Below are 24,548 nucleotides of genomic sequence, written 5' to 3' on the forward strand. Positions count from 1 at the left end.
AGGAGGAGGTGCCACTGAGCACCCCTGATCTCTGTACTTGCCCAGGAAGGGAATGTACCAGCCTTGAACATCCTCCTCAAGAACATCCCCCTCAACAATCCAAGAGAACAAGCATGTTTGTTCCCTTCTTCTGAAGCACAAAGGAGACTCCACCTTGTTCCACGCCTTAAATGAACAAATTCCCTTTAAAATTAATCCTGTTGCTCCCACTCTGTTCTTCCCTTTTGCATAAGTTGATGAGTGGGATGTGCTTTGAAGACAGATATTTAAACTGGGCTGCTGCAACCCTGGACCATCATTCTCTCCCCCTGCACACGGTGTTCACGGCAAGAGCAGGAGAGAAGCAGCTCCAGGATGATTGCTGTGCTGCTGTTGGTGTTTGGACTGACCCCTGACTACATATTTCCTGTCAGTGCTGACATCCCTGTGGTCGCGAACTTTGACACCCCAAAGGTAAGACGTTTACAGATGGGACTTTCAGCTGGGGAAACCTTACCTGTATAGGATACCCAAGCAGCTTTGCTCTTGAGTAAAGGCCCTGTTGCTTTTGGGTCCACCTTTTCCTCTCCCCCAGGTCCACAAGCTTGGCTATCAGCAGATTAATAGTTGCCTGATTTTGATATATGCTCCTAGCTTTGGTAGGAAAATACTAGAGATTAGGTGGGTTGTGTTATATAATGAACCCTTGTCAACTTCTTCTGATCCCTAAAATGTCAATCAAAATTCTTCTGATTTAGACTGTCGGGAAGTGGCACCCCATCGGGATGGCTTCCAAGCTGCCTGAGTTGACTCCGTATGAGCAGAAAATATCACCGATGGACCACATTGTGGAGGTTACAGATGGAGATATGAAACTCACCGCTAATTATATGTCGTTAGTACCTTACAACTGATACCTCTCCTCCCATCATGCATAGGCTGAGAATTGAACCTGGGTCCTTGCACATGCAAAGCAAGTGCTCTGCCACGGAGCCACAGCCCTGATTTCCCCTGAAATCGTTTTGAGATGGTTTGGAAAGGGCATAAAGTTTCTGGCACTGCCAGTCAGTGTAGACAATATTGAGCTGGATGGAGCAATGTCCAGATTTTGTGTAGAGCTGCTGCTTAGGGAAGACCACAGGTTTCTCTTTTTGGGGGGGGGGTCTTGTTTTATCTTAATATATCATAAAGAGCCAATTAGGTTGGGCATAGTGATATAAATAAAACATTGCTGGAATGTCAATGGAGACATGAGTAATCCTGCGGAAACCTACATTTCATAATGTAGAGGCCTCCAAGAAGGCCTGTTCATTTTGAAGGCATTGTTCAGGGTGCCGCTCCTCTTGACACTCCGGCTATCCTTTCCTCTGGTAGACAGAAAGGCATTTTACTGGAACTGTATTTCTTCCATCAGTGGCTATGACACCCTAAGAAATAGAAGTAGGAGAGGAAAGGCAGAAGCAGGCTGGGTATCTGGTTTTGAAGTGCTTTCATTTAGCTCTCTTTTCCAGGGACGGTGTCTGCAAAACATCAGTTCTTGTGTTAAAGCACACGGACAAACCTGGTGTATTCAAAGTTCCCGGTAAGTACGAGTGCCATAAGCCACCCTATTACCTGATGACAAAGTATGTTTTAGAAAAAGGTTTCTAAGTCTAGCCAGTGTTTTTTTTGGGGGGGTACACAGGGGTACACATACCCCTAAACATTTTGTCAATCTAAGTTTGCCTCATTGAGGGGCAGTATTTCAATATGAGTAGGAAAATGAGAGTGCCCTTAAACATTTATTTTTTTAGAAAAAACCACTGGGTCTAGCTAAAGCTAAGTAGCCTAGAGAAAACAAAGGCAGCCATGCTTGCTCCATAGTTCTTTCGGAAGATCGTTTCAAGCTGATCTCTCATCTTGAGATTAAAGAGAGAAGTGGAAGGAGCAGGAGGAGGTTGTAAAGAGGATCCAGCATGAGACTATCAGTCTAAATAACAAAGAGATAGGAAGGGCAAATGAGGAGTTAAAGGTACGTAAAAGTCTGGTTATGTGGAAGTCCTTTGCCCGTCTTTACCTCGTGCAAACCCTTCTTTTGCAAGCTGATTTTCCCTCAGTTCAAACAAAACATATAAATATTTTTAAATCCCAATCTGCGTTTTGTGATCTCAGGGCAAAAGAGCAGGATACAGAGGTTATTAAAGGAGACATCACAGTAACAGGAAACTCCCACAAACTATTTGTCTGTTTGTCTAAGATTGACCCACTCGGACTGACGGTGGCTCTTTGGAGTCAGGCGTCTCTTTCTACCCCAGTAACAGAATCCTTTTAAGTTGCACAACATCCGGGATTGAAGCACGGACATTCTACCTGCAAAGGAAGTGATTTACCCCCTGATTATGGGGTTCCTTCTTGATAAGGCAGACAGACCCATGGCAGATGGTTAAACCAATGCCTCTACTTCCCAACTTGGAAATATATGATTTGCCTTGTATGCCATCCAAAATCAATCTTGGGCTTTTCAAAATGGAAGACTCCTGTTTTCTCTTTAGATCTCCCCTCTGCTTAACCAGGAGGAACTGGAGTGTTTCACTCCAGGCTGCACAAGGGAGTTCTGGGTAACAGCTGGGATCTATGTTCTCAGACCTGGGGAGCAGCCTTTGCTTTTTTATTGCAGAATCCCAGGTGGCCAGACAACTGATCTGTATTGCTCTGGGAAGGGACTCTGTCATCCTGCAATCTTTATCTTGCAACTGACCCTATACGCTGCCCTCATAGATACCAACCCAGTCTGATTGGTTTTTGGGATGGGTGGATTAATCATTCTTTTGGTAATATTGTGCTCGGTGAAGAGTGCTGGAGAACTTAAAAGTTGGCCAGTCTTTCCTGACACTAGGGATGGCTGAAATAAATGTAATGCACACCTAGAGGGTTTTCTTATTTTTGAAATGGACCAAAACAGCTAGTTTTGCTTTTCTAGTGAGGTTCTCCAAAGCCCTTGGGATGCCACAGGAAAAGTTCTAGTTTAACAGAGGCAGACAAATAACAACAACAAAAACAATAATTTTATTATTTATATCCAGCGGCAGAGCTTCATGCTCCACCACCGGGGGCAGAGAGCAGGCGTGCTGCTCCAAGTGACGTGGCACACATTCTGGGGGCGGGGCGCACCATGCACAATGAGGTGGCGTGCGTTTTGGGGTGGGAGGCACCGTGCGCAGTGACATGGCATGCCTTTTGGGGGCGGGGCAGGCAGCGGCGATGGCGCCCCTGGGATCGTGCCGCTCGGGGCGATCCGCCACCACCGCCCCTATCTTCCTACGCCCCTGCTTATATCCCATCCATCTGACTGGGTTACCCCAGCCACTGTGGGCAGCTCTCAACAAAGTTAAGGAGCAACAGAAGGGGTAGCAAGTTCCCACCGTCTGGAGCCTCTCTGCCACCTATTTGCTTTGCTGCTCTCCAAACAAGACTTCTGCAAGGTCTAGGGTTCCCCCTCCTCCCTGTCACACATTGAGAAAGGGACCGGGGGGGGGGGTCCTTCCTCAAAGCAAGGCCATCTGGGACAGGGGTTGAGAGAATGTCCACATTATCATACATTTCCTATGGTAGCTAGTTAACATTTACATTTAACTTTAGATTTTCAGCATAGTACTTGTAGCCATGGCTACACGAACATCTTCCTTTTGGGAAGGACACCCTTTTCTCTGACTGAAGAGCTGGAGGAGAGTCTGCCATGCCTAATACCATGGCTAAAAGAGGGGGAAAGTAAGGACAGGGAGCAAGACGACGGGGGGAGGAATGGTGGTTCCCACTGCCTGCTTTAGGTAGGGCAATCTGTGGCAGTGGACCTGGGCAGGACACTTATTAAAGCATGGAGATTCACCTCACTTAAAATTACTTCTGAAGACATATTAAATGAGGGGTTGGGAGAAAGAATGAATAATTAAGACAACTAAGAGTGGCTGATCCCAATTTGCCTGCCCCCCCCAACAGCCAATATATGGGGAAACCGCTTCCTTCAACTGATGTCTTGTGTTGTTTCCTGTATAGATGGTGAAGTTCATGTCATAGATGTTGATTTTGAAAAGTATATCATTTTTTACTCGAAGAAACCAACTCATGAGGCTCTGTTTCTGTCTGGTATGTGTTATGGGGATGACTTTTATTTTTATTCACCCATAGATCTCAGAGCAGTTCACAACATAAAACTAGATAAGAAAACACAAAATACACAATAGAAACTAAAACAAACCAATAACCCTCACTCCACCCTGTGGCATATATGTGGTTCAGCAAAAAGGATACAGTGGTGCCTGGCTTAACGAATGCCCTGCTTAACGAAATTTCCGCTTAACGAAAGGATTTTTCGAGCGGACGTTGCCTCGCTAGATGAATTCGTTTTATGAAAAAATTGTCTAGCGAATCGCGGTTTCCCATAGGAATGCATTGAAATTCAATAAATGCGTTCCTATGGGCAAAAATAAAAAATAAAAAAATTCATTCCTATGGGATTTGCTAGATGAATTTTTCATTATAAGAAAAGACCCGTGGAACGAATTGAATTCATCTAGTGAGGCACCACTGTACTTGTTAGTTCTCTCTCTCTCTCTCTCTCTCTCTCTCTCTCTCTCTCTCTCTCTCACACACACACACACACGCCCTAAAATTCACAAAAGGAGAATGGGTTGGGAGGGGAGGAAAGACGCAACCTCAGTTTCAAGTTCTGGGTAGCAAGTATTTCTATTGACCAGCCAGAGCAGAAAAAGTTCAAAGGAAGGAGGCAGAGCCAGTGCTGCTCATCACTCTGCTGTCCTGAAGGAGTTGGCCCTGCCCTGTCTGTCCCTCCTGTAGTACAGTTTGGTGGCTGGTGGAAGGTTTTGCCTAAAACATCTGGAAGGCATCCGTTTATGGAAGGATACCCTAAGTTCTCTTCAATCCAATTATGGATCTAGTTAACATACAAAAATAGAATGCAACATTATTGAATACTGTATCTTTATCTACACACACACACACACACACACACACACACACACACACACACACACACATATATATATATATATGATTTTGCACATATTTTTAAGCATAACATCCGACTTACAGATAAGATAGAAAACATTTGGCTACTACAGCCTGAGACTTCCATCCTCCTCGACTGATGGTTTTCCAACTAACTCTCCAATATTGCATTTTGTTGTTATACTTATTGCTATCAAGTCCTTATAATAAGGAAACAAATTATATATTTTTCTTCGCAATAATTACTGAGATTAACCTTACAAAATTTCTTGTAGCCCCACTAGCCATGTCAATTGTTTACAATTGTCTTTCAAATACACCATAAATTTATTCTAGTCTTTCAGGAATGTCTGGTCTTGCTGGTTCTGAATTTGCCCAGTTAGTTTCGCCAACTCAGCATAGTCCATCACTTTCATCTGCCATTCCTCTTCCATTGGAATCTCTTCCTGCTTCCATCGTTGGGCTAATAATATTCTTGCTGCAGTTGTTGCATATAAAAACAGTCTCTTATCTTGCTTATGTATTTCAGTACCAACAATACCAATTAAGAAGGCTTCTGGGTTTGTTTGTTTTTTAACAAATGTATATTTCAGCATTTTTAAAAGTACATTATAAATCATTTCCCAGAAAGCCTTCAATTCCTTACAAACCCACCACACCTTCGTTTTCTTTACATTTCCAACATTGATTATTTGTTTTATACATTTTTGCTGATTTCACTGGTGTTATATACTATCTATACATCAATAAGAGAACTGCAAGCTGTAAAATTTATTCCATCTTTCAATAGTTTCCCCCCAATTTCAAACTTTGCCCAATGTATCATAACTGATTTAACTTCCTCATCTTTTACATGCCATTCCAAAATTAATTTATACATTTTAATAATATTTTTACCTTATTGCTTAATAACTCTGATTCAAACCTCAATTTTGTATACCAAAACCGATTTTTCTTTTTGTCATCTTTAAACATTTCATTTATTTGATGATAATGCAACCAATTATTCACCAAACCTTTAATTTCCTCATACAGTTTTATTTTCCATTGGTTATCCATCTCCATCACCAATTGTTCATAGGTGACCCCATTTTTGGCCATATTTAACTTTTTTTACATTTATTGCCTCTAATGGCGACAGCCACCATAGTGTTTTGCATTCTAGTAAACTCTTGTATCTATTCCACACCTCATGTAGAGATTTTTGAATTATGTGGTTCAAAAAGCCTTTATGAACCTTTTACCTTTATGTACCATAAATATGCGTACCACCCAAATTTGTTGTCAAATCCTTCCAGATCTAATAGATCTGTATTTTTTAACAATATCCAATCCCTTAACCAACAAAGGCAAGAAGCTTCATAATACAATTTCAAATCAGGCAAGGAGAAGCCACCACTCTCTTTTGTATCTGTAAGTAATTTAAATTTAATTCTTGGTTTCTTCCCTTGGCAAATATATCTTGTAATTACTTTTTGCCACTCACTTATACTTATACCATTAGGATTGACTGCAATAAAAATAAAATATTCAGTAGCGCATTCATTTTCATAACAGAAATTCTACCCCATAGGAATAGTTTTATTCTTCCCCACACCTCTAAATCTCTTTTAATACCATTCCATGCTGCTGTGTAATTGTCCTTAAACAAATTTAAATTTTTAGATGTTAACCAGACTCCTAAATATTTTACCTTTTTTACCACCTCTATACCATTTTGTAATTTAATTTTAGACCCTGATTCCTATTCTTAACAAGCATTTTCTTTTTCATTTTATTTAATTTAAAACCTGCTACCTGTCCGAATTGTTCAATTCTTTCCAGTGCTTCTTTAGCACTGGTTAATGGTTCTTCGATTGTTATAACTAAATCGTCCGCAAAGGCCATTAATTTATATTCATTCTGACCGACACCGATTCCCTTAATTTTTTCTGCATTTCTCAAATTTCTTAGAAGGACTTCCATGACCGTAATGAATAATAATGGAGATAACGGACAACCCTGTCTGGTACCTTTCATAATTTCAAAATTCTCTGTTAACACATTATTTACAATTAATTTAGCTTTTTGATCTGAATATATAGCTCTAATACCTTTTATTTTAAAAAACTGTCCCATTTCCATTAGTTCCAAATTCTTTTTCATAAATTCCCAAGAAATATTATCAAAGGCCTTTTCCGCATCAATAAATATTAACGCTGCTTGCTTATCATTCCTGGCTGTCAGATACTCAGTTATGTAAACTATATTCCTTATGTTATCTTTCATTTGTCGTTATGTGACTAATTTTTAAACACTTTTTGTTGTTGTTGCAATCAACAGCCATCTATACTATACAGTGGAACTTCTACTTACAGACATAATCAGTTCCGGAGGTCAGTCCATATATCGATCCGGGTCGCTGGAAGAAGCGCCATTGTGCGCAGGCGCATTGGATGGCAGCGCGCTCCTGCGCATGTGCAGGTGGCGGTGGATTCTTCTGCGAGTGTGCAAACAGCAGAAGTCGCTTCTGCACATGTGTGAATCGTGGCAAACCCGGTATTTACTTCCAGGTTTGCCGCAGTCACGACTTGGATTGGGCCCAAAAAGAGGCAGTCCTAAGTAGAGGTTCTACTGTATAGAGTTAAAAAGGAGGAAAACCTATTTAAAATCTTGGCTACAATAATCTTCTAGAATAAAAAGTGGCTAATGGAATAATCAACCCTTCTGAAGGAATTTTTTTTTTAAAAGGGAGCTGAGCCCTAAAGAATGGCCACTTTAGCACTTCACATGAAGAAAAAAATGTGTCCCCAAAATAAAAGGCAATAGGGGGCTGCAATATTAACAATTATCCAGCAGAAAGAGCAGCTACCATAAAGCCTCCCACTAGCAAATAGGGACAATCAGCACCTGTGTAGGCTTTCAGTTCCTTTGGCATGGCCAAACTTGGCCCTCCAGATGTTTTGGGACTACAACTCACATCATCCCTAGCTAACAGGACCAGTGGTCATGGACGATGGGAATTGCAGTCCCTAAACTCTCTGGAGGGCCAGGTTTGGCCATGCCTGCTTAGATCCTCTTCTCTGGTTTCATGGGGGTTCTGTTTCTGACTGTCTAATGGACAATCCAGAGAAGATTGCGGGAAGAATAGACTTTGTGTGCTCTATAGACATAAAACAGATATTTCAGCTTTTCTGAGAACAACAATTTACTCAACCTTTGCTTGTGTTTAAAGCTAGGGGATCAGACGTGGGAGATGATATCAAAGCAAAATTCAAGAAATTAGTCTTGGAGCAAAATTATCCTGAGGCACACATCAAATACTTTAACGTCGGTAAGGCAAACTGGTCTCAAGATATTTTTTAAATGTCGATAAAAAATGAATGTCTCTGTGTGAAACAGAATCTGAGGATCTATATTTAGTCCCAGAGAGATTCACTGATCTGGATCACAAGTACAGTTCAAGTACAGTGGTACCTTGGTTGTCAAACGCTTCAGAAGTCGAACATTTCAGTTTTTGCCGAAAACCTGGAAATAGATGCTTCTGTTTTGAACACACCTCGGAAGTTGAACGGCTACTGAGGCGCGTTTCTCAATTTTCTCAATTGAATTTGCCAACTGCCCATTGCGCCTTCGTTGTTGAAAGTTTCAGAAGTCAAACGGTCCTCTGGATGAGATTACGTTCAACAACCAAGGTACCACTGTAGTTAAATCATTGAAATTAAATGAGGTCTGATTTCCATGCTTAATCAAGCTATCAGGAAATGAGCGAGGGGGTGATTGGCTAAGAGCAGCAGACAATTTTACCTAGCTGTGGGGATGGATAGGAAGGAGTTTGTTCTACATCCCTCAGCTGGGGTGGTGGGACATCAGAAATTGTGGTTCCTGGGCAGGGTCTGGCTAGAGCCCAGCTGAGGGACACAGGTGCGCTGTGGTATACACCACTCAGCCTCTTGGGCTTGCCAATCAGAAGGCTGGCGGTTCGAATCCCCATGATGGGGTGAGCTACCATTGCTCTATCTGAGCTCCTGCCAACCTAGCATTTCGAAAGCATGCCAGTTAAAGTAGATAAATAGGTACCGCTGTGGTGGAAAGGTGAATAGCATTTCCATGCACCCTGGCTTCCGCCATTGTGTTCCGTTGCACCAGAAAGTGTTTATTCATGCTGGCCACATGACCTGGAAAGCTGTCTGTGGACAAACGCCAGCTCCTTTGGCCTGAAGCAAGATGAGCACATCAACCCCATAGTAACCTTTGACTGGATTTAACTGTCCAGGGGTCCTTTACCTTTACCTTTTTACCTAGATCCCAGCTCTAGATCAGGCATCCCCAAACTTTGGCCCTCCAGATGTTTTGGACTACAATTCCCATCTTCCCCGACCACTGGTCCTGTTAGCTAGGGATCATGGGAGTTGTAGGCCAAAACATCTGGAGGGCCGCAGTTTGGGGATGCCTGCTCTAGATCATGGCCTGTTTGGGACTAGCAATTCTGTCTTCAGCTGCCTTATGGGGCTCAGATTCCAGTTAATTATAATTAAAGTATCTTCAGTCCCAGCTGCAATGTGGCAGCTTCCACTTGGCTGTAGACTGGGAAAAAACCCATCTCTGTGTTGCCCCTGTAGAACTCAATAAGTGGGGGCAAAACAAAAATGAGTTGGCTCTGCCTCTCATTGGCTGTAGTTGCAGCTGTCATGTGCCCTGGCTCCATCTGCTGTTGGCCTCCCTGCCTCCCATACCACCAATCCCAATGGGCATCATCTGCCACTGATTCCGAATAAAGAGATAAATATGAGTTGCTCACATTTTCTTCCTCCTTACCAGTTTCCCTGACACTCTTCTCTCCCTTTCTCCCATAGAACAATGCACTCCAAAAGCTGGTTAATAGGCATTTCTCCATATATATTCACACCATTGGTTAATAATCAGAAATACCCAATAAGCATTACTTTTTCTAAATGGTGGAGACGATGATGACTACAGATCAATGCCCCTGTCCACACACCACATTGATGCAGTTAGAAGAACAACGTCTTTGGGTTCCTGCCTCTCCTGAAACTATTTGAAAAATAAATACATTGCTTAGATCTTGCAAACGTTGTCAGATGCATTATTGGAGGTCAAAATGGGAGAAGATGAGCATATATGAACCCATCAAGCAGCCAAAGCATCTGCCCAGTGAGTGCTCGGCTGTAGAGGTTGCCAATATGGTTCTCCAGCTTCGGCCATCCATGCCCATTGGCCAAGCTGACTGGGACTGATAGTACTGATGGATGGAGTTCAACAACCTATGAAGGTCACCATGTTGGCCACCCCTTGTCTACTTTGCATTGGGAGCAGGTCCCCAGGATCTTGGAATGAGAAAGGCTTTGCCCATGACATGCTCTTCCTTCAATTAAAGGAAGGTAGGCACCTCCTGCATGTAAGCCAGTGAGCTCCACTTGTTCCAAAAAGCCTTGGAATGAGCACTGTGGAAGGGGAAATGGTTACAGAAGGGTGAGAGAATATAAGTGAGAGGCTGGTTGTAATTCAAAAAAGAGAGGGACAAAATAGCAGGGCAGAGAAGATACAAATACAAAGCTTTCCATCAGCTTTGGCTGGTGGCTCACCTGCTGACCCTACTTGGATAGGATCATCGCTTAATAATTAGAAACACCCAATAATCATTACTTTTTCTGAATGGTGGAGACGATGATGACTACGGATCAATGCCCCTATCAACTCACCACTTTTCTGGCTTGTAGAAATTGATGCAATTTGAACAACAATGCCTTTGGGTTCCTCCCTCTCCTGAAACTATTTGAAAAATAAATACATTGCTTAGATCTTGCAAACGTTGTCAGATGCATCATTGCAGGTCAAAATGGGAGAAGATAAACATATATGAACCCATCAAGCAGCCAAAGCATCTGCCCAGTGAGTGCTCAGCTGTAGAGGTTGCCAATATAGTTCTCCAACTTCGGCCATCCATGCCCATTGGCCAAGCTGACTGGGACTGATGGATGGAGTTCAACAACCTATGAAGGTCACCATGTTGGCCTCCCCATGTCTATTCTTCATTGGGAGTAGCTCTCCAGAATCATGGAATGAGAAAGGTTTTGCCCATGACATGCTCTTCCTTCAATTAAAGGAAGGCAGGCACCTCCTGCATGTAAGCCAGTGCTCCACCTCTTCCAAAAAGCCTTGGAATGGGAACTGTGGAAAGGGAAATGGGTACAGAAGGGTGAGAGAATATAAGTGAGAGGCTGGTTGTAATTCAAAAAAGAAAGACTGATGGAGAAATGTGAGAAGAGAAACTGAGAGGGACAAAATAGCAGGGCAGAGAAGAAAAAGGAGAAGAGGAACTATAATATTAAAGGAATAATTTAATGTTCAACGGCTTAAGGCCTGGGAAAATATATATGTTTCAACCCCAGTTCCTCTGTGGAGAGAAGGTTTTTGCAAATGACATAGCCAATTGCCTGTGTTGCAACCCTTCATACCTGGCTGGCTGCGGAAGCATTGCAATTAAATAATTTAAAGTGGATTGGTTACATCTTACTATTAATGCCAGTTTCACCATTCCTTTCATTTGGTGCAGGGATTTTATTTTATGTAGAAGCAGGAGTCAGCTTTTGCAGCTGCACATAAAAACGCACCACTTTTATTTGTTCTCCAATATATGGAGGGGAGGAAAAAGGAGAAGCAGGACATTCTGGGATAAAATCAGAAACAGGGATCGCTTCTGTAATTCCAGGACTGTCCCTGTAAAATTGGGACACATGGAGAGTATGCCATAATGGACAGTTCTTACTTTGTGTAAAGATTTATGCCCCTTCATGGATCTCTGCCTTGTGTGGTGAAGGGGCTTGAATAACTCAGAGAACCTATGAGCTATTCTGTGCAGGGCCACCCAAGACAGACAGGTCATAGTGGAGTGTTTTGACTAAACATGATCCACCCGGAGCAGGAAGCAGCAAGCCACTCCAGTATCCCTGCCAAGAAAACTCCATGGACAGGCATATAAAAGTTATGATGCTGGAAGATGAGTCCTTCAGGTCGGAAGGAGTCCAACATACTACTGAGGAAGAGCGGAGGACAAGTACAAGTACCTGTATATACAGAGCTGATGAAGTGGCTGGGCCAAAGCCCAAAGGTCACTCAGTTGCAGATATGCATGGAAGTGAAAGGAAAGTCCAATGATGTAAAGAAAAATATTGCATAGAATGTAAGATCCATGAATCATGGTAAGTTGGATGTGGTCAAGCATGAGATGGCAAGAATAAATATTGACATCTTGGGCATGAGTAAACTAAAATGGACGGGAATGGGCAAATTCAGTTTGGACGATCATCATATCTACTACTGTGGGCAAAAATCCCGTAGAAGAAATGGAGTGGCCCTCATAGTCAACAAAAGAGTGGTGAAAGCTGTCCTGGGAAGCAATCTCAAAAATGATAGAATGATATCGATATGAATCTAAGGCAGACCTTTTAACATCACAGTAATCCACAGAAATCAGCCCTGAGTGCTCACTGGAAGGACAGATCATGAAGCTGAGACTCCAATACTTTTGTCACCTCAGGAGAAGAGAAGACTCCCTGGAAAAGACCCTGATGTTGGGAAAGATTGAGGGCATGAGGAGAAAAGGACAACAGAGGATGAGATGGTTGGACAGTGTTCTCGAAGCTACCAACATGAATTTAACCAAACTGCGGGAGGCAGTGGAAGACAGGAGTGCCTGGCGTGCTATGGTCCGTGGGGTAACGAAGAGTCAGAGACGTCTAAACAACTAAACAACAACAAAGATTTATGGCAGAAACTAATCCTTCCAGTTGCATAAATGAACACTGGATTCTATAATTAAAGAGGTAAACTTTAAACATAATTCAACTACTGCATTGCTCTTGAGATTCATCAGTGCTGAGAGTAATATGAAAACTAAATACATTTCCTAACCACAATAAGTCCCCTGCCCTTTTTAAAGCGGGTTTGTTGTACTAAGGTGACAGAGCACTATATTCCACTTTAATTGCACAAACTTAAATTTCCAGTATGCACTTGAATCCCTCCTATGGAATAGTGGCAAACTAGAGGCACCCTAAGAGAAAGAAGGGCAGTTGGGACAGGGTACTTTTCCATTTCTCCAATCATTTTCTAACTCAAAACCACCCTCCCCAAGGCCTTTTCACCTCTGGGAAGAAATATATGGGCTCCCCTATATTTCCTACCTGCAGGTGACAAAGCAGCCATGGGAGAGTGATACTTCACTGGAAAATGTAGCAGAAGAAAGAGGCTTTTTAAAAGCCTTTCTTCTGGGGATCAGTCACAGTGTACTGGTTTGGGTTTTAAAAAATGTGGAAAAAATAATCACAGAACTCTCTTTAACATGCTGTTTGAGCACTGGTATTCTTTATTTTGCGCTTAACAAGATCAGTTTCTCTTCTCATGTACTGATACATTCTGTCCGTTTTGTAATACTAAATAGTGCTTGAGCTCATTCACGAAGATTGTTGCACGCCACCCCAATCTCCTAGCGGTTTGAGATTCCAGGAGTTCCAGGCACTCACCCAGCGTTCATATTTCCTCGGAATGAGGTACAGACGAGACTGTGGTGTCTTTAGGTTGTATGGTTTTTTAATACATCTATACAACTTGACCCTATGATGGAGGGGCTCACCGCATTATCACCCCAAGAGGGTCTTGCTTCACCCATAGCCACAGTCTTGGATTCAAGCAAAATTCAAACATGTTTCTCCCTCACAGGCTTCAGCCTGCTTTTCCCTCCAGCTTCTAGCTTGCGCACAACGAAAAAACACCCTCAGCTCTGGCCCTTTTCTTATCTAAGTATTAGCGAGTTGAGGGACGCCCCCCCCCACTCATTTATCATAAGGCACACAACCACTTCCTTTTTCACCTTAACAACCCATATTTAGAGTCCCAATATCAAGAAGCTGGTCTGGCTATTTCAACAATTTGAATCCTTCCTTAGATTATTGTGGGATCTAGAAATTAGAAGGGTCTCGGCATACAACCCGCTCCTAATAATAATAATAATAATAATAATATATTTAAATGTAGCATTCTTCTATAGTATTTATCTTCTCCTAATAGTTCTTCATTCAAACATGTGGGCAACCTGTCTGGATTGAGTCACACTGAGACATCAATTTGGCAGCTTACAGGTATTTCTGGATCTATCATTGCCACTAGAGATACAGAGAGTCTCCATGGCATGGGGTGCTTTTCATCAGCTTTGGCTGGTGGCTCACCTGCTGACCCTACTTGGATAGGAACAGCTAGGCTTTGTTAGCTGCCTCATCAAATGAAAAACACAGGTGGCTATTAGTGAAAAGGACTTGTCAGTGGTGGCATTTCAGTTCTGGGACACCCTCTCCAGCAGAGCTAGCCTAGTGCTTGCAGTTTTCCCTTTTTGGAAAAGATACTTTATTTGGAAAAGTATCTAAGATGCTACTGGATACTATATATATATATATATATATATATATATATATATATATATATATATATAGTATCCAGTAGCATCTTAGAGAGTTTGTATATAGAAGGCTTCTGCGCATTTTCCACAGGTAAGGCTTCCCCATCTTGTTAATTTGGATGATAGTCCCATCTATATCTATTACTGTGTGAGACCAACACGGCTACCTACCTGAATTTGTGTCACACAGGTTCTCTGTGTTCCACCAGATTTCTGTTATGCCAACTATATCAATGCTGTCTCCACCCAGACTGCTACATAACAGGGCTATTTCTTAAAAAGGGAACTGGTTCATTTGTGAGCTGGCAATGCCGCCCATTCCCAATCAGGTTGCGGATTCACTTCTGGCAGCAGCCTGATTGGCTGCTCCTGTAGGCCAATCAGGTTGCTGCTTCATTTCCACCTGGAGCTGGATTGGGTGGCTACTGTGGACCAATCAGACTGCTGCATTCTGGATCCTATTGTTCTAGGATTCAGCTCAGTACATAACAATGACCACCTCCCTTCTGCTCATCAGATCTATTTTGTGAGCAGGGTGGGTGGCAAGGGATGACCTATATTTTCATTTTGGCACTGGGCTGGGTGTACTAGTTTCAACCCATGGTTGCTCTGCACCTGCTGGTCTTCTGCACATTCCCCTACCTGTGGGAGTGCTGCTGCTGGGGAAGGTTTGGTGGGCCAGATGAGGTCCTTGAGGTGGCAGTTCCCACCACCAGCCCCTGGGATGTGTGATCCAGTGATCTAATATCCTGGATAAGCTTAAGCTTCTTCTACTTCTTTTGCTGAAAAGACCACAAGTCATTAAGGGCTGGGCAAGCTTGTGGAGATGGCGTGGGGAGGGAGGAGGAGATGCCACGGAGCACCTGTGATCTCTGTACTTGCCCAGGAAGGGAATGTGCCAGCCTTGAACATCCTCCTCAAGAACCCAAGAGAACAAGCATGTTTGTTCCCTTCTTCTGAAGCACAAAGGAGACTCCACCTTGTTCCACGACACAAATAAACCAATTCCCTTTAAAAATTAACCCTGTTGCTCCCACTCTGTTCTTCCCTTTTGCATAAGTTGACGAGTGGGATGTGCTTTGAAGACATTTGGAGGTAGTTATTGAAACTGGGCTGCTGCAACCCTGGACCATCATTCTCTCCCCCTGCACACGGTGTTCACGGTAAGAGCAGAAGAGAACCAGCTCCAGGATGATTGCTGTGCTGCTGTTGGTGTTTGGACTGACCCCTGACTACATATCTCCTGTCAGTGCTGGCATCCCTATCTACCTGGACTATGACCCCCAAAAGGTAAGACGTTTACAGATGGGACTTTCAGCCAAATTAACAAGATGGGGAAACCTTACCTGTGGAAATGGGTGATGTTTCCCCTCTGGCCTTGCTTCTCTTAGCACCCTGGATAGGACACCTGAGCAGCTTTGCTCTTGAGTAATAATAAACAAACAAACAAACAACAACAACTTTTATTTATACCCCGCCCTCCCTGGCCAAGGACCGGGCTCAGAGCGGCTAACAAGACGAATATAAAACACTAATATAATATCAAGCAGGGAATTAAAATACATTCTAAAATCAATGAGTCAAAGTAAATCCATTCAGATGGCAAGCGGCAGATTAGGGTTGGGGACCTTGAATGATCACAGTAAAGACACCGCTGCTTTATATAATTAATCCTGTCAACTTTATCTGCCCCCTAAAATGTCAATCAAAATTCTTCTGTTTTAGACGGCTGGGAAGTGGCACCCCATCGGGATGGCTTCCACGCTGCCTGAGTTGACTGATTACGAGCAGAAAATATCATCGATGGACCACACGGTGAAGGTTACAGGTGGTGGAAATTTGAAATTCACCACTAATTATATGTCGTTAGTACCTTACAACTGATACGTCTCCTCCCATCATTCATAGGCTGGGAATTGAACCTGGGTCCTTGCACATGCAAAGCAGGTGCTCTGCCACTGAGCCACAGCCCTGATTTCCCCTGAAATCGTTTTGAGATGGTTTGGAAAGGGCATAAAGTTTCTTCAGTGTAGACAATATTGAGCTGGATGGAGCAATGTCCAGATTTTGTATAGAGCTGCTGCTTAGGGAAGACCACAGGTTTCCCATCCCCTATTATCTCTCTTTTTTGGTCTTGTTTTATCTTGTTTAGTCGTGTCCGACTCTTCATGACCCCATGCACCATAGCACGCCAGGCACTCCTGTCTTGCACTGCCTCCCACAGTTTGGTCAAACTCATGTTCGTAGCTTCGAGAACACTGTCCAACCATCTTGTCCTCTGTCGTCCCCTTCTCCTAGTGCCCTCAATCTTTCCCAACATCAGGGTCTTTTCCAGGGAGTCTTCTCTTCTCATGAGGTGGCCAAAGTATTGGAGCCTTAGCTTCATGACCTGTCCTTCCAGTGAGCACTCTGGGCTGATTTCCTTCAGAATGGATAGGTTTGATCTTCTTGCAGTCCATGGGTCTCTCAAGAGTCTCCTCCCGCACCACAATTCAAAAGCATCAATTCTTCGGCAATCAGCCTGATCTTAATATATCGTAAAGAGCCACTTAGGTTGGGCATAATGGTATAAATAAAAAATAGCTGGAATGCCAATGGCGACATTGAGTAATCCTGTGGAAACTCTTCCTATAGCTATTGAGAAGGCCATTTGATAATGTAGAGGCCTCCAAGAAGGCCTGTTCATTTTGAAGGCATTGTTCAGGGTGCCGCTCCTCTTGACACTCCGCCTATCCTTCCCTCTGGGAGACAGTAAGGCATTTTACTGGAACTGTATTTCTTCCGTCAGTGGCTCTGACACCCTGAGAAATACAAGTGGGGGAGGCAAGCAGAAGCAGGCTGGGTATCTGGTTTTGAAGTGCTTTCATTTAGCTCTCTTTTCCAGGAATGGTGTCTGCAAAGTAGCAGCCCATAAGTTAAAGCGCACGAAAACACCTGGTGTATTCAAATTTCCGAGTAAGTACGAGTGCCACGAGCCACCCTATTACCTAATGACAAAGTATGTTTTACGACCAGAAGATCCAGATGCAAATGTTCAAACATCTGTTCTTTTTCCCATTTGCAAAATCAAGTTATGTGGGAGAGATCTGTGCAACCACTCACCCACCAATGCTCATAGTATAAGAAACTAATAAGGTTGTTTATTTTAGGAAATGCATAACTTGGCTAGAAAAAGGTTTCTATGTCTAGCCAGTTCTTTTTTTCTGGGGGGACACAGGGGTACACATACCCCTAAACATTTTGTCAATCTAGGACGCCCTTTTCTCCATGTGAAGAGCCGCAGGAGAGTCTGCCATGCCTAATACCATGGCTAAAAGAGGGGGAAAGTAAGGACAGGGAGGAAGACAAAATGTGTGTGGGTGAAGGAATGGTAGTTCCCACTGCCTGCTTTAGGTAGGGCAATCTGTGGCAGTGGACCTGGGCAGGACACTTTTTAAGGCATGGAGATTCACCTAACTTAAAATTACTTCTGAAGACATATTAAATGAGGGGGTGCAGAACAGAAATTGAATTCATTGCATGCTACAACCTCAGGGAAAACACTATGAAGATAATTTACAGATGGCACCACACCCCTTTAAAACTCGCTAAAATGTATAAAGGCAGGTCGCCAACATGCTGGCGATGCTAAAAGTACATAGGGTCATATTTTCATATGTGGTGGAACTGTGTAGTTATCCGTGAATTTTGGAATAACATCTATAGTGAACTTTAAAAACTATTTTAATTTCAGAGATTAGACCAGAGATTTTCCTATTAGGTATACAACATACACAGTGCAGGTGGCACTGTGGGTTAAACCACAGAGTCTAGGGCTTGCTGATCAGAAGGTCGGCGGTTCAAATCCCTGCGACAGAGTGAGCTCTCATTGCTCGGTCCCTGCTCCTGCCAACCTAGCAGTTCGAAAGCACGTCAAAGTGCAAGTAGATAAATAGGTACTGCTCTGATGGGAAGGTAAACAGTGTTTCCGTGCGCTGCTCTGGTTCGCTAGCCACATGACCTGGAAGCTGTCTATGGACAAGTGTCAGCCCCCTCGGCCTATAGAGCAAGATGAGCACGCAATCCCAGAGTCGTCCGCGACTGGACCTAATGATCAGGGGTCCCTTTACCGTTATACTACCAATAGAATTTTTTAAAAATAAGGCCATTGTTTATGTATTCAATCACGGCAGCCAGAATAATAGTGGCAAGAAGCTGGAAAAATGAAACTCTACCAATGATAAGAGAGTGGCAGACTCTTATGATAGAATACCTGCAACTAGCAAAACTGATGGGAAGAATCAGGAGTGTCAAACCAGAAAGTATATGGAGAATGGAAAATATATTTAAAATTGTATTGTACAAACAACAATATACTTGCAGAACTAGTTTGATACTTGTAAGTAAAAAGTGTATTAGATACCATATCGGATAATATATACAGTGGTACCTCGGGTGAAGTACTTAATTGGTTACAGGGTGCCATTCGCTGTAAGGGCACTGAGTGGCTTCTCGCAAGTAAGAGGCTTCAAACTCCGTAGCTGTTTTTTACAGAGTTTTATTATATACATATATACAAGACAGAGCTCAAACGTTCATGACCGTTCATTCTGAGTCAGAATCCGGAAGTGCTGCTTAGCAGGAACGCCTCCAGCAAAGGAACCTTGGCGCCCTGAGCCTAGCCGTTTGCTCCCGGCGCTTATCCCTCCTGCGTACTTGGGGCGAAGGGGCGGGCACATCCCCCTCTCCCCCTGAACTGCTCAACTGTCTGGCGGCTTCTCTAGTTTCTGACACCTCCCCTTCCACAGCCCTCAGGTCCGTCACTTCAGACATTCCCCCCTCCTCCTGTGAACCATCAGCATCCCCAGAACCCTCCTCCATTGCGAGAGACTCAGCACCCCCTCCTGAGTGATGCTCTGAATCCCCAGTATACTGAAGCCCTGAGACCACCCCACTGGGCTCCCTGTGAACCTCTGGTAGACCCCTGACATTCGCACCCTGAAAAGTCCTTAACCTGAGTGGCTCTATAGCACATGCGCGAAGCGCTGATAGATTGCTTCTGCGCGTGTGTGCGCGGTGGAACCCGGAAGTAAACACTTCCGGGTCCGCGGAGTACTTAACTTGAAAGTACTCAACCTGAACCATACTCAACCCGAGGTATGACTGTGTGTGTGTGTGTGTGTGTGTGTATGTATGTATGTATAAAATGAAATAACAGAAATCTGTGCAAGAAAATATAGACAATACAGGTATAAGCAGTATAATGAGAATGATTGGAAGTTTTACATTTTAACTTGTTATTTAATATATTGAAATAATTACATAATATATTTAATATATTGTATTTTCTTTCTTTTACTCTACTCTTTTCTTTACTTTTATTGCTTTTGCTATGTATGATTCATTATCTATGTATATATGTCTGTGTGGGAAATTAATAAAGATTATTTTTTAAAAAATGAGGGTTTGGGAGAAAGAATGAATAATTAAGATGACTAAGAGTGGCTGATCCCAATTTGCCTGCCCCCGCCCCCACTAACAGCCAAGATATGGGGAAACCGCTTCCTTCAGTTGATGTCTTGTGTTGTTTTCTGTATAGAAGGTTTTGTCCACATGATTGATATGGATTATGGAAAGTATCTCATTATGCACGTGAAGTTTTCAACACATGAAGCCATGTTTCTGTCTGGTATGTGTTATGGCAATGGATTTTATTTTTATTTATTAAATACAGCTCTTTACCCATAGATCTCAGAGCAGTTCACAACATAAAACAAGAAGATAAGAAAACACAAAATACACAATAGAAACAAAAACAAACCAATAACCTTCACTCCACCCTGTGGCATATATGTGGTTCAGCAAAAAGGGTACTTGTTAGTTCTCTCTCTCTCTCTCTCTCCCCCCCCCTCTCTCTCTCTCACACACACACACTAGCCCTAAAAGGCACAAAAGGAGGATGGGTTGGGAGGGGAGGAAAGAAGCAAGCTGAGTTAAAGGCTGAGTTGCAAGTTTTTCTATTGACCAGCCAGAGCAGAAAAAGTTCAAAGGAAGGAGGCAGAGCCGGTGCTGCTCATCACTCTGCTGTGCTGAAGGAGTTGGCCCTGCCCTGCCTGTCCCTCCTGTAGTAGAGTTTGGTGGAATGAAGGACTGTTTCCAGGGGACAGCTGATGGAGGGAGCAGCCTGTCATTGTCCCGTTGTGCTGGCTGTGCCTGGTGGAAGGTTTTGCCTAAAACATCTGGAAGGCATCTGTTTATGGAAGGATACCCTAAGTTCTCTTCAATCCAATTATGGATCTAGTTAACATACAAAAATAGAATGCAACATTATTGAATATCTTTATCTATACTTATCTGGCTAATTTCTAAACACTTTCTTTTTGCTGTCAACAGTCATCTATACTGCATAGATTTAAAAAGGAGGAAAAACTATTTAAAATTTTGACTACAATAACCTAGAATAAAAAGTGGCTAATGGAATAAACCCTTCTGAAGGAATTTTTTTAAGGGAGCTGAACCCTAAAGAATGGCCACCTTAGCACTTCACATGAAGAAAAAAATGTGTCCCCAAAATAAAAGGCAATAGGGGGGTGCAATATTAACAATGATCCGGCAGAAAGAGCAGCTACCATAAAGCCTCCCACTAGCAAATAGGAACAGCCAGCAGCTGTGTAGGCTTTCAGTTCCTTTGGCATGGCCAAACTTGGCCCTCCAAATGTTTTGGGACTACAACTCCCATCATCCCTAGCTAACAGGACCAGTGGTCATGGACGATGGGAATTGTAGTCCCAAAACTCTCTGGAGGGCCAGGTTTGGCCATGCCTGCTTAGATCCTCTTCTCTGGTTTCATGGGGGTTCTGTTTCTGACTGTCTAATGGACAATCCAGAGAAGATGGCGGGAAGAAGAGACTTTGGGTGCTCTATAGACATAAAACAGATATTTCAGCCTTTCTGAGAACAACAATTTACTCAACCTTTGCTTGTGTTTAAAGCTAGGGGATCGGACGTGGGAGATGACATCAAAGCAAAATTCAGGAAATTAGTCTTGGAGCAAAAATATCCTAAGGAATACTTCACATACTTTAAGAACGCCGGTAAGGCAACCTGATCTCAAGATTTTTTTAAAATTGTAGGTGTGTATGAATGTATCTGTCTGAAACAGAATCTGAGGATCTATATTTAGTCCCAGAGAGATTCACTAATCTGGATCACAACTACAGTTTGAGTACAGCGGTACCTCAGTTGTCGAATGCTTCAGAAGGTGAACATTTCGGTTTTCGCCAAAAACCTGAAAATAAATGCTTTCGCTTCGAATGCGCCTCAGAAGTTGAACGGCTACTGAGGCTCATTTCTCAATTGTCTCAATTGAATTTGCCGACTGCCCATTGAGCCTTAGTTGTCGAATGTTTCAGAAGTCAAACGGTCTTCTGGGACAGATTACGTTCGACAACCGAGGTACCACTGTAGTTAAATCTCTAAAATTAACTGAGGTCTGATTTCCATGCTTAATCAAGCTATCAGGAAATGAGCAAAGGGTTGATTGGCTAAGAGCAGCAGACAATTTGGACCTAGCTGTGGGGATGGATAGGAAGGAGTTTGTTCTACATCCCTCAGCTGGGGTGGTGGGACATCAGCAATTGTGGTTCCTGGGCAGGGTCTGGCTAGAGCCGAGCTCAGGGACACAGGTTGCGCTGTGGTATACACCACTGAGCCTCTTGGGCTTTCCAATCAGAAGGCTGGCGGTTCGAATCCCCATGATGGGGTGAGCTCCCGTTGCTGTATCTGAGCTCCTGCCAACCTAGCATTTCGAAAGCATGCCAGTTCAAGTAGATAAATAGGTACCGCTGTGGTGGGAAGGTGAATGGCATTTTCATGCGCCCTGGCATGAAGGTCTGATTTCCATGCTTAATCAAGCTATCAGGAAATGAGCAAGGGGTTGATTGGCTAAGAGCAGCAGACAATTTGGACCTAGCAGTGGGGATGGATAGGAATAAGTTTGTTCTACATCCCTCAGGTAGGGTGGTGTGGGTGGTGGGACCTTTGTGGCTCCTAGCCAGGGTCTGGCTAGAGCCCAACAGCGGTACGCGGGTGGCACTGTGGTCTTAACCACTGAGCCTCTTGGGCTTGCCAATCAGAAGGCTGGCATTTCGAATCCCCACGATGGCGTGAGCTCCCGTTGCTAGTCAACCTAGCAGTTCAAAAGCGCAGTTCAAAATAAATAGCGCTGTGGCAGGAAAGTGAACAGTGGTTCTGTGTGCTCTGGTTTCCGTCACAGTGTTCTCTTGCACCAGAAGCAGTATAGTCATGCTGGCCACTTGCCCCGGAAAGCTGTCTGTGGACAAACGATGGCTTCCCTGAACCTGAAGTGACATGAGCACCACAACTCCACAGTCACCTTTGACTGGATTTAACCATCCAGGGGTCCTTTACCTTTACCTTTTAACCTAGATCCCAGCTCTAGATCATGACCTGGTTGGAACTACCAATTCCGTCTTCGGCTGCATTATGGGGCTCAGATTCCAGTTAATTATAATTAAAGTAGCTTCAGTCTCAGCCTCAGTGAGGCCGATTCCACTTGGCTGGGGACTGGAAAAAAAAAAGTTATGCATGGAATGCTGGTCTAGGTGGCTATTGTATTTGAAGGTTCAAATTCCCCCAAAGTCCTTAGTGAGGACCCATCCTTCCTGGCCACATATGAAAACCTTTTCTTGCTGTGGCAATATACTTGTTTCTGCTCTTTCATTTTTACACCTCAGTGTTGCTTATTTTATCTGCCCTTCCTTCATTGGCATAAATTTTTACATGCTCTGTTCCCCACCCCAAAAATGTCTACATTTATTAACTGTGTTGAGTGGCTCAGTTTTGAACTAGAATGGTGAGATGCAACTATTCTTCACAGTGGAGGCTGACCCATTAAGGCAAATAGGACAGGACCCCACCAGCCTTAGTCTGCCCCTAGGGAGTCTTCACATGCCCACCTGCTTACTGACCACCAGCCAAGGAGTGGAACTGCTTGAGAGCTTCCTCCTCCATCTCAGTGTTGCCCCTATAGAACTCAGTAGGCGGGGCCTCTCACTGGCTGTAGTTGCAGCTGTCATTTGCCCTGGCTCCATCTGCTGTTGGCCTCCCTGCCTCCCATGCCACCAATCCCAATGGGCATCATCTGCCACTGATTCCGAATAAAGAAATAAATATGAGTTGCTCACATTTTCTTCCTCCTTACCAGTTTCCCTGATACTCTTCTCTCCCTTTCTCCCATAGAACAATGCACTCCAAAAGCTGGTTAATAGCCAGATATGGCATTTCTCCATATATATTCACACCATCGCTTAATAATTAGAAACACCCAATAATCATTACTTTTTCTGAATGGTGGAGACGATGATGACTACGGATCAATGAACCTATCAACTCACCACATTTCTGGCTTGTAGAAACTGATGCAATTTGAACAATAATGCCTTTGGGTTCCTCCCTCTCCTGAAACTATTTGAAAAATAAATACATTGCTTAGATCTTGCAAATGTTGTCAGATGCATTATTGGATGTCAAAATGGGAGAAGATAAACATATATGAACCCATCAAGCAGCCAAAGCATCTGCCCAGTGAGTGCTCGGCTGTAGAGGTTGCCAATATGGTTCTCCAACTTTGGCCATCCATGCCCATTGGCCAAGCTGACTGGGACTGATTGCACTGATGGACAGAGTTCAACAACCTACGAAGTTCACCATGTTGGTTATCCCTTGTCTACTCTTCATTGGGAGTAGCTCTCCAGAATCTTGGAATGAGAAAGGCTTTGCCCATAACATGCTCTTCCTTCAATTAAAGGAAGGCAGGCAGTTCCTGCATGTAAGCCAGAGATGGAGAAAGGTGAGAAGAGAAACAGAGAGGGACAAAATAGCAGGGCAGAGAAGAAAAAGGGGAAGAGGAACTATAATAATAAAAGAATAATGTTATGTTCAACTGCTTAAGGCCTGGGCAAATATACATGTTTCAACCCTAGTTCCTCTGTGGAGAGAAGGTTTTGGCAAATGATCCAGCCAATTGCCTGTGTTGCAACCCTCCCTACCTGGCTGGCTGCGGAAGCATTGCAATTAGATACCAGTAATTTAAAGTGGATTGGTTACATTT

General features: G+C 43.4%; 2 protein-coding genes across 4 annotated transcripts; both read left to right on the forward strand.

Moving 5' to 3' along the window:
• The first annotated feature begins 67 nt into the window (after nt 1-67).
• LOC118081537 (epididymal secretory protein 4) lies at nt 68-23,811 on the forward strand. 3 transcript variants are annotated; one of them, XM_060270968.2, is made up of 6 exons: nt 69-453; nt 738-874; nt 1,491-1,561; nt 4,012-4,101; nt 8,198-8,296; nt 9,819-10,053. In XM_060270968.2, the coding sequence occupies exons 1-6, from the start codon at nt 355-357 to the stop codon at nt 9,842-9,844; spliced, it is 522 nt and encodes a 173-aa protein (XP_060126951.1). In that variant the 5' UTR covers nt 69-354; the 3' UTR covers nt 9,845-10,053. The 3 variants fall into 3 exon arrangements, with proteins under 3 accessions (XP_088520477.1, XP_060126951.1, XP_088520476.1); XM_088664350.1 differs by lacking the exon at nt 9,819-10,053 and adding an exon at nt 23,678-23,811 and having other exon boundaries at nt 71-453; XM_088664351.1 differs by lacking the exons at nt 4,012-4,101; nt 9,819-10,053 and adding an exon at nt 23,678-23,811 and having other exon boundaries at nt 68-453.
• Nucleotides 15,629-21,524, forward strand: LOC118080027 (epididymal secretory protein 4-like). Its single transcript, XM_035104959.2, has 5 exons — nt 15,629-15,727; nt 16,163-16,299; nt 17,322-17,392; nt 20,016-20,105; nt 21,409-21,524. The coding sequence occupies exons 1-5, from the start codon at nt 15,629-15,631 to the stop codon at nt 21,522-21,524; spliced, it is 513 nt and encodes a 170-aa protein (XP_034960850.2).
• Nucleotides 23,812-24,548: the final 737 nt, after the last annotated feature.

Source organism: Zootoca vivipara, chromosome 2 (genome assembly GCF_965207765.1).
Source record: "Zootoca vivipara chromosome 2, rZooViv2.hap1.1, whole genome shotgun sequence".
Taxonomy (NCBI): Eukaryota; Metazoa; Chordata; class Lepidosauria; order Squamata; family Lacertidae; genus Zootoca; species Zootoca vivipara.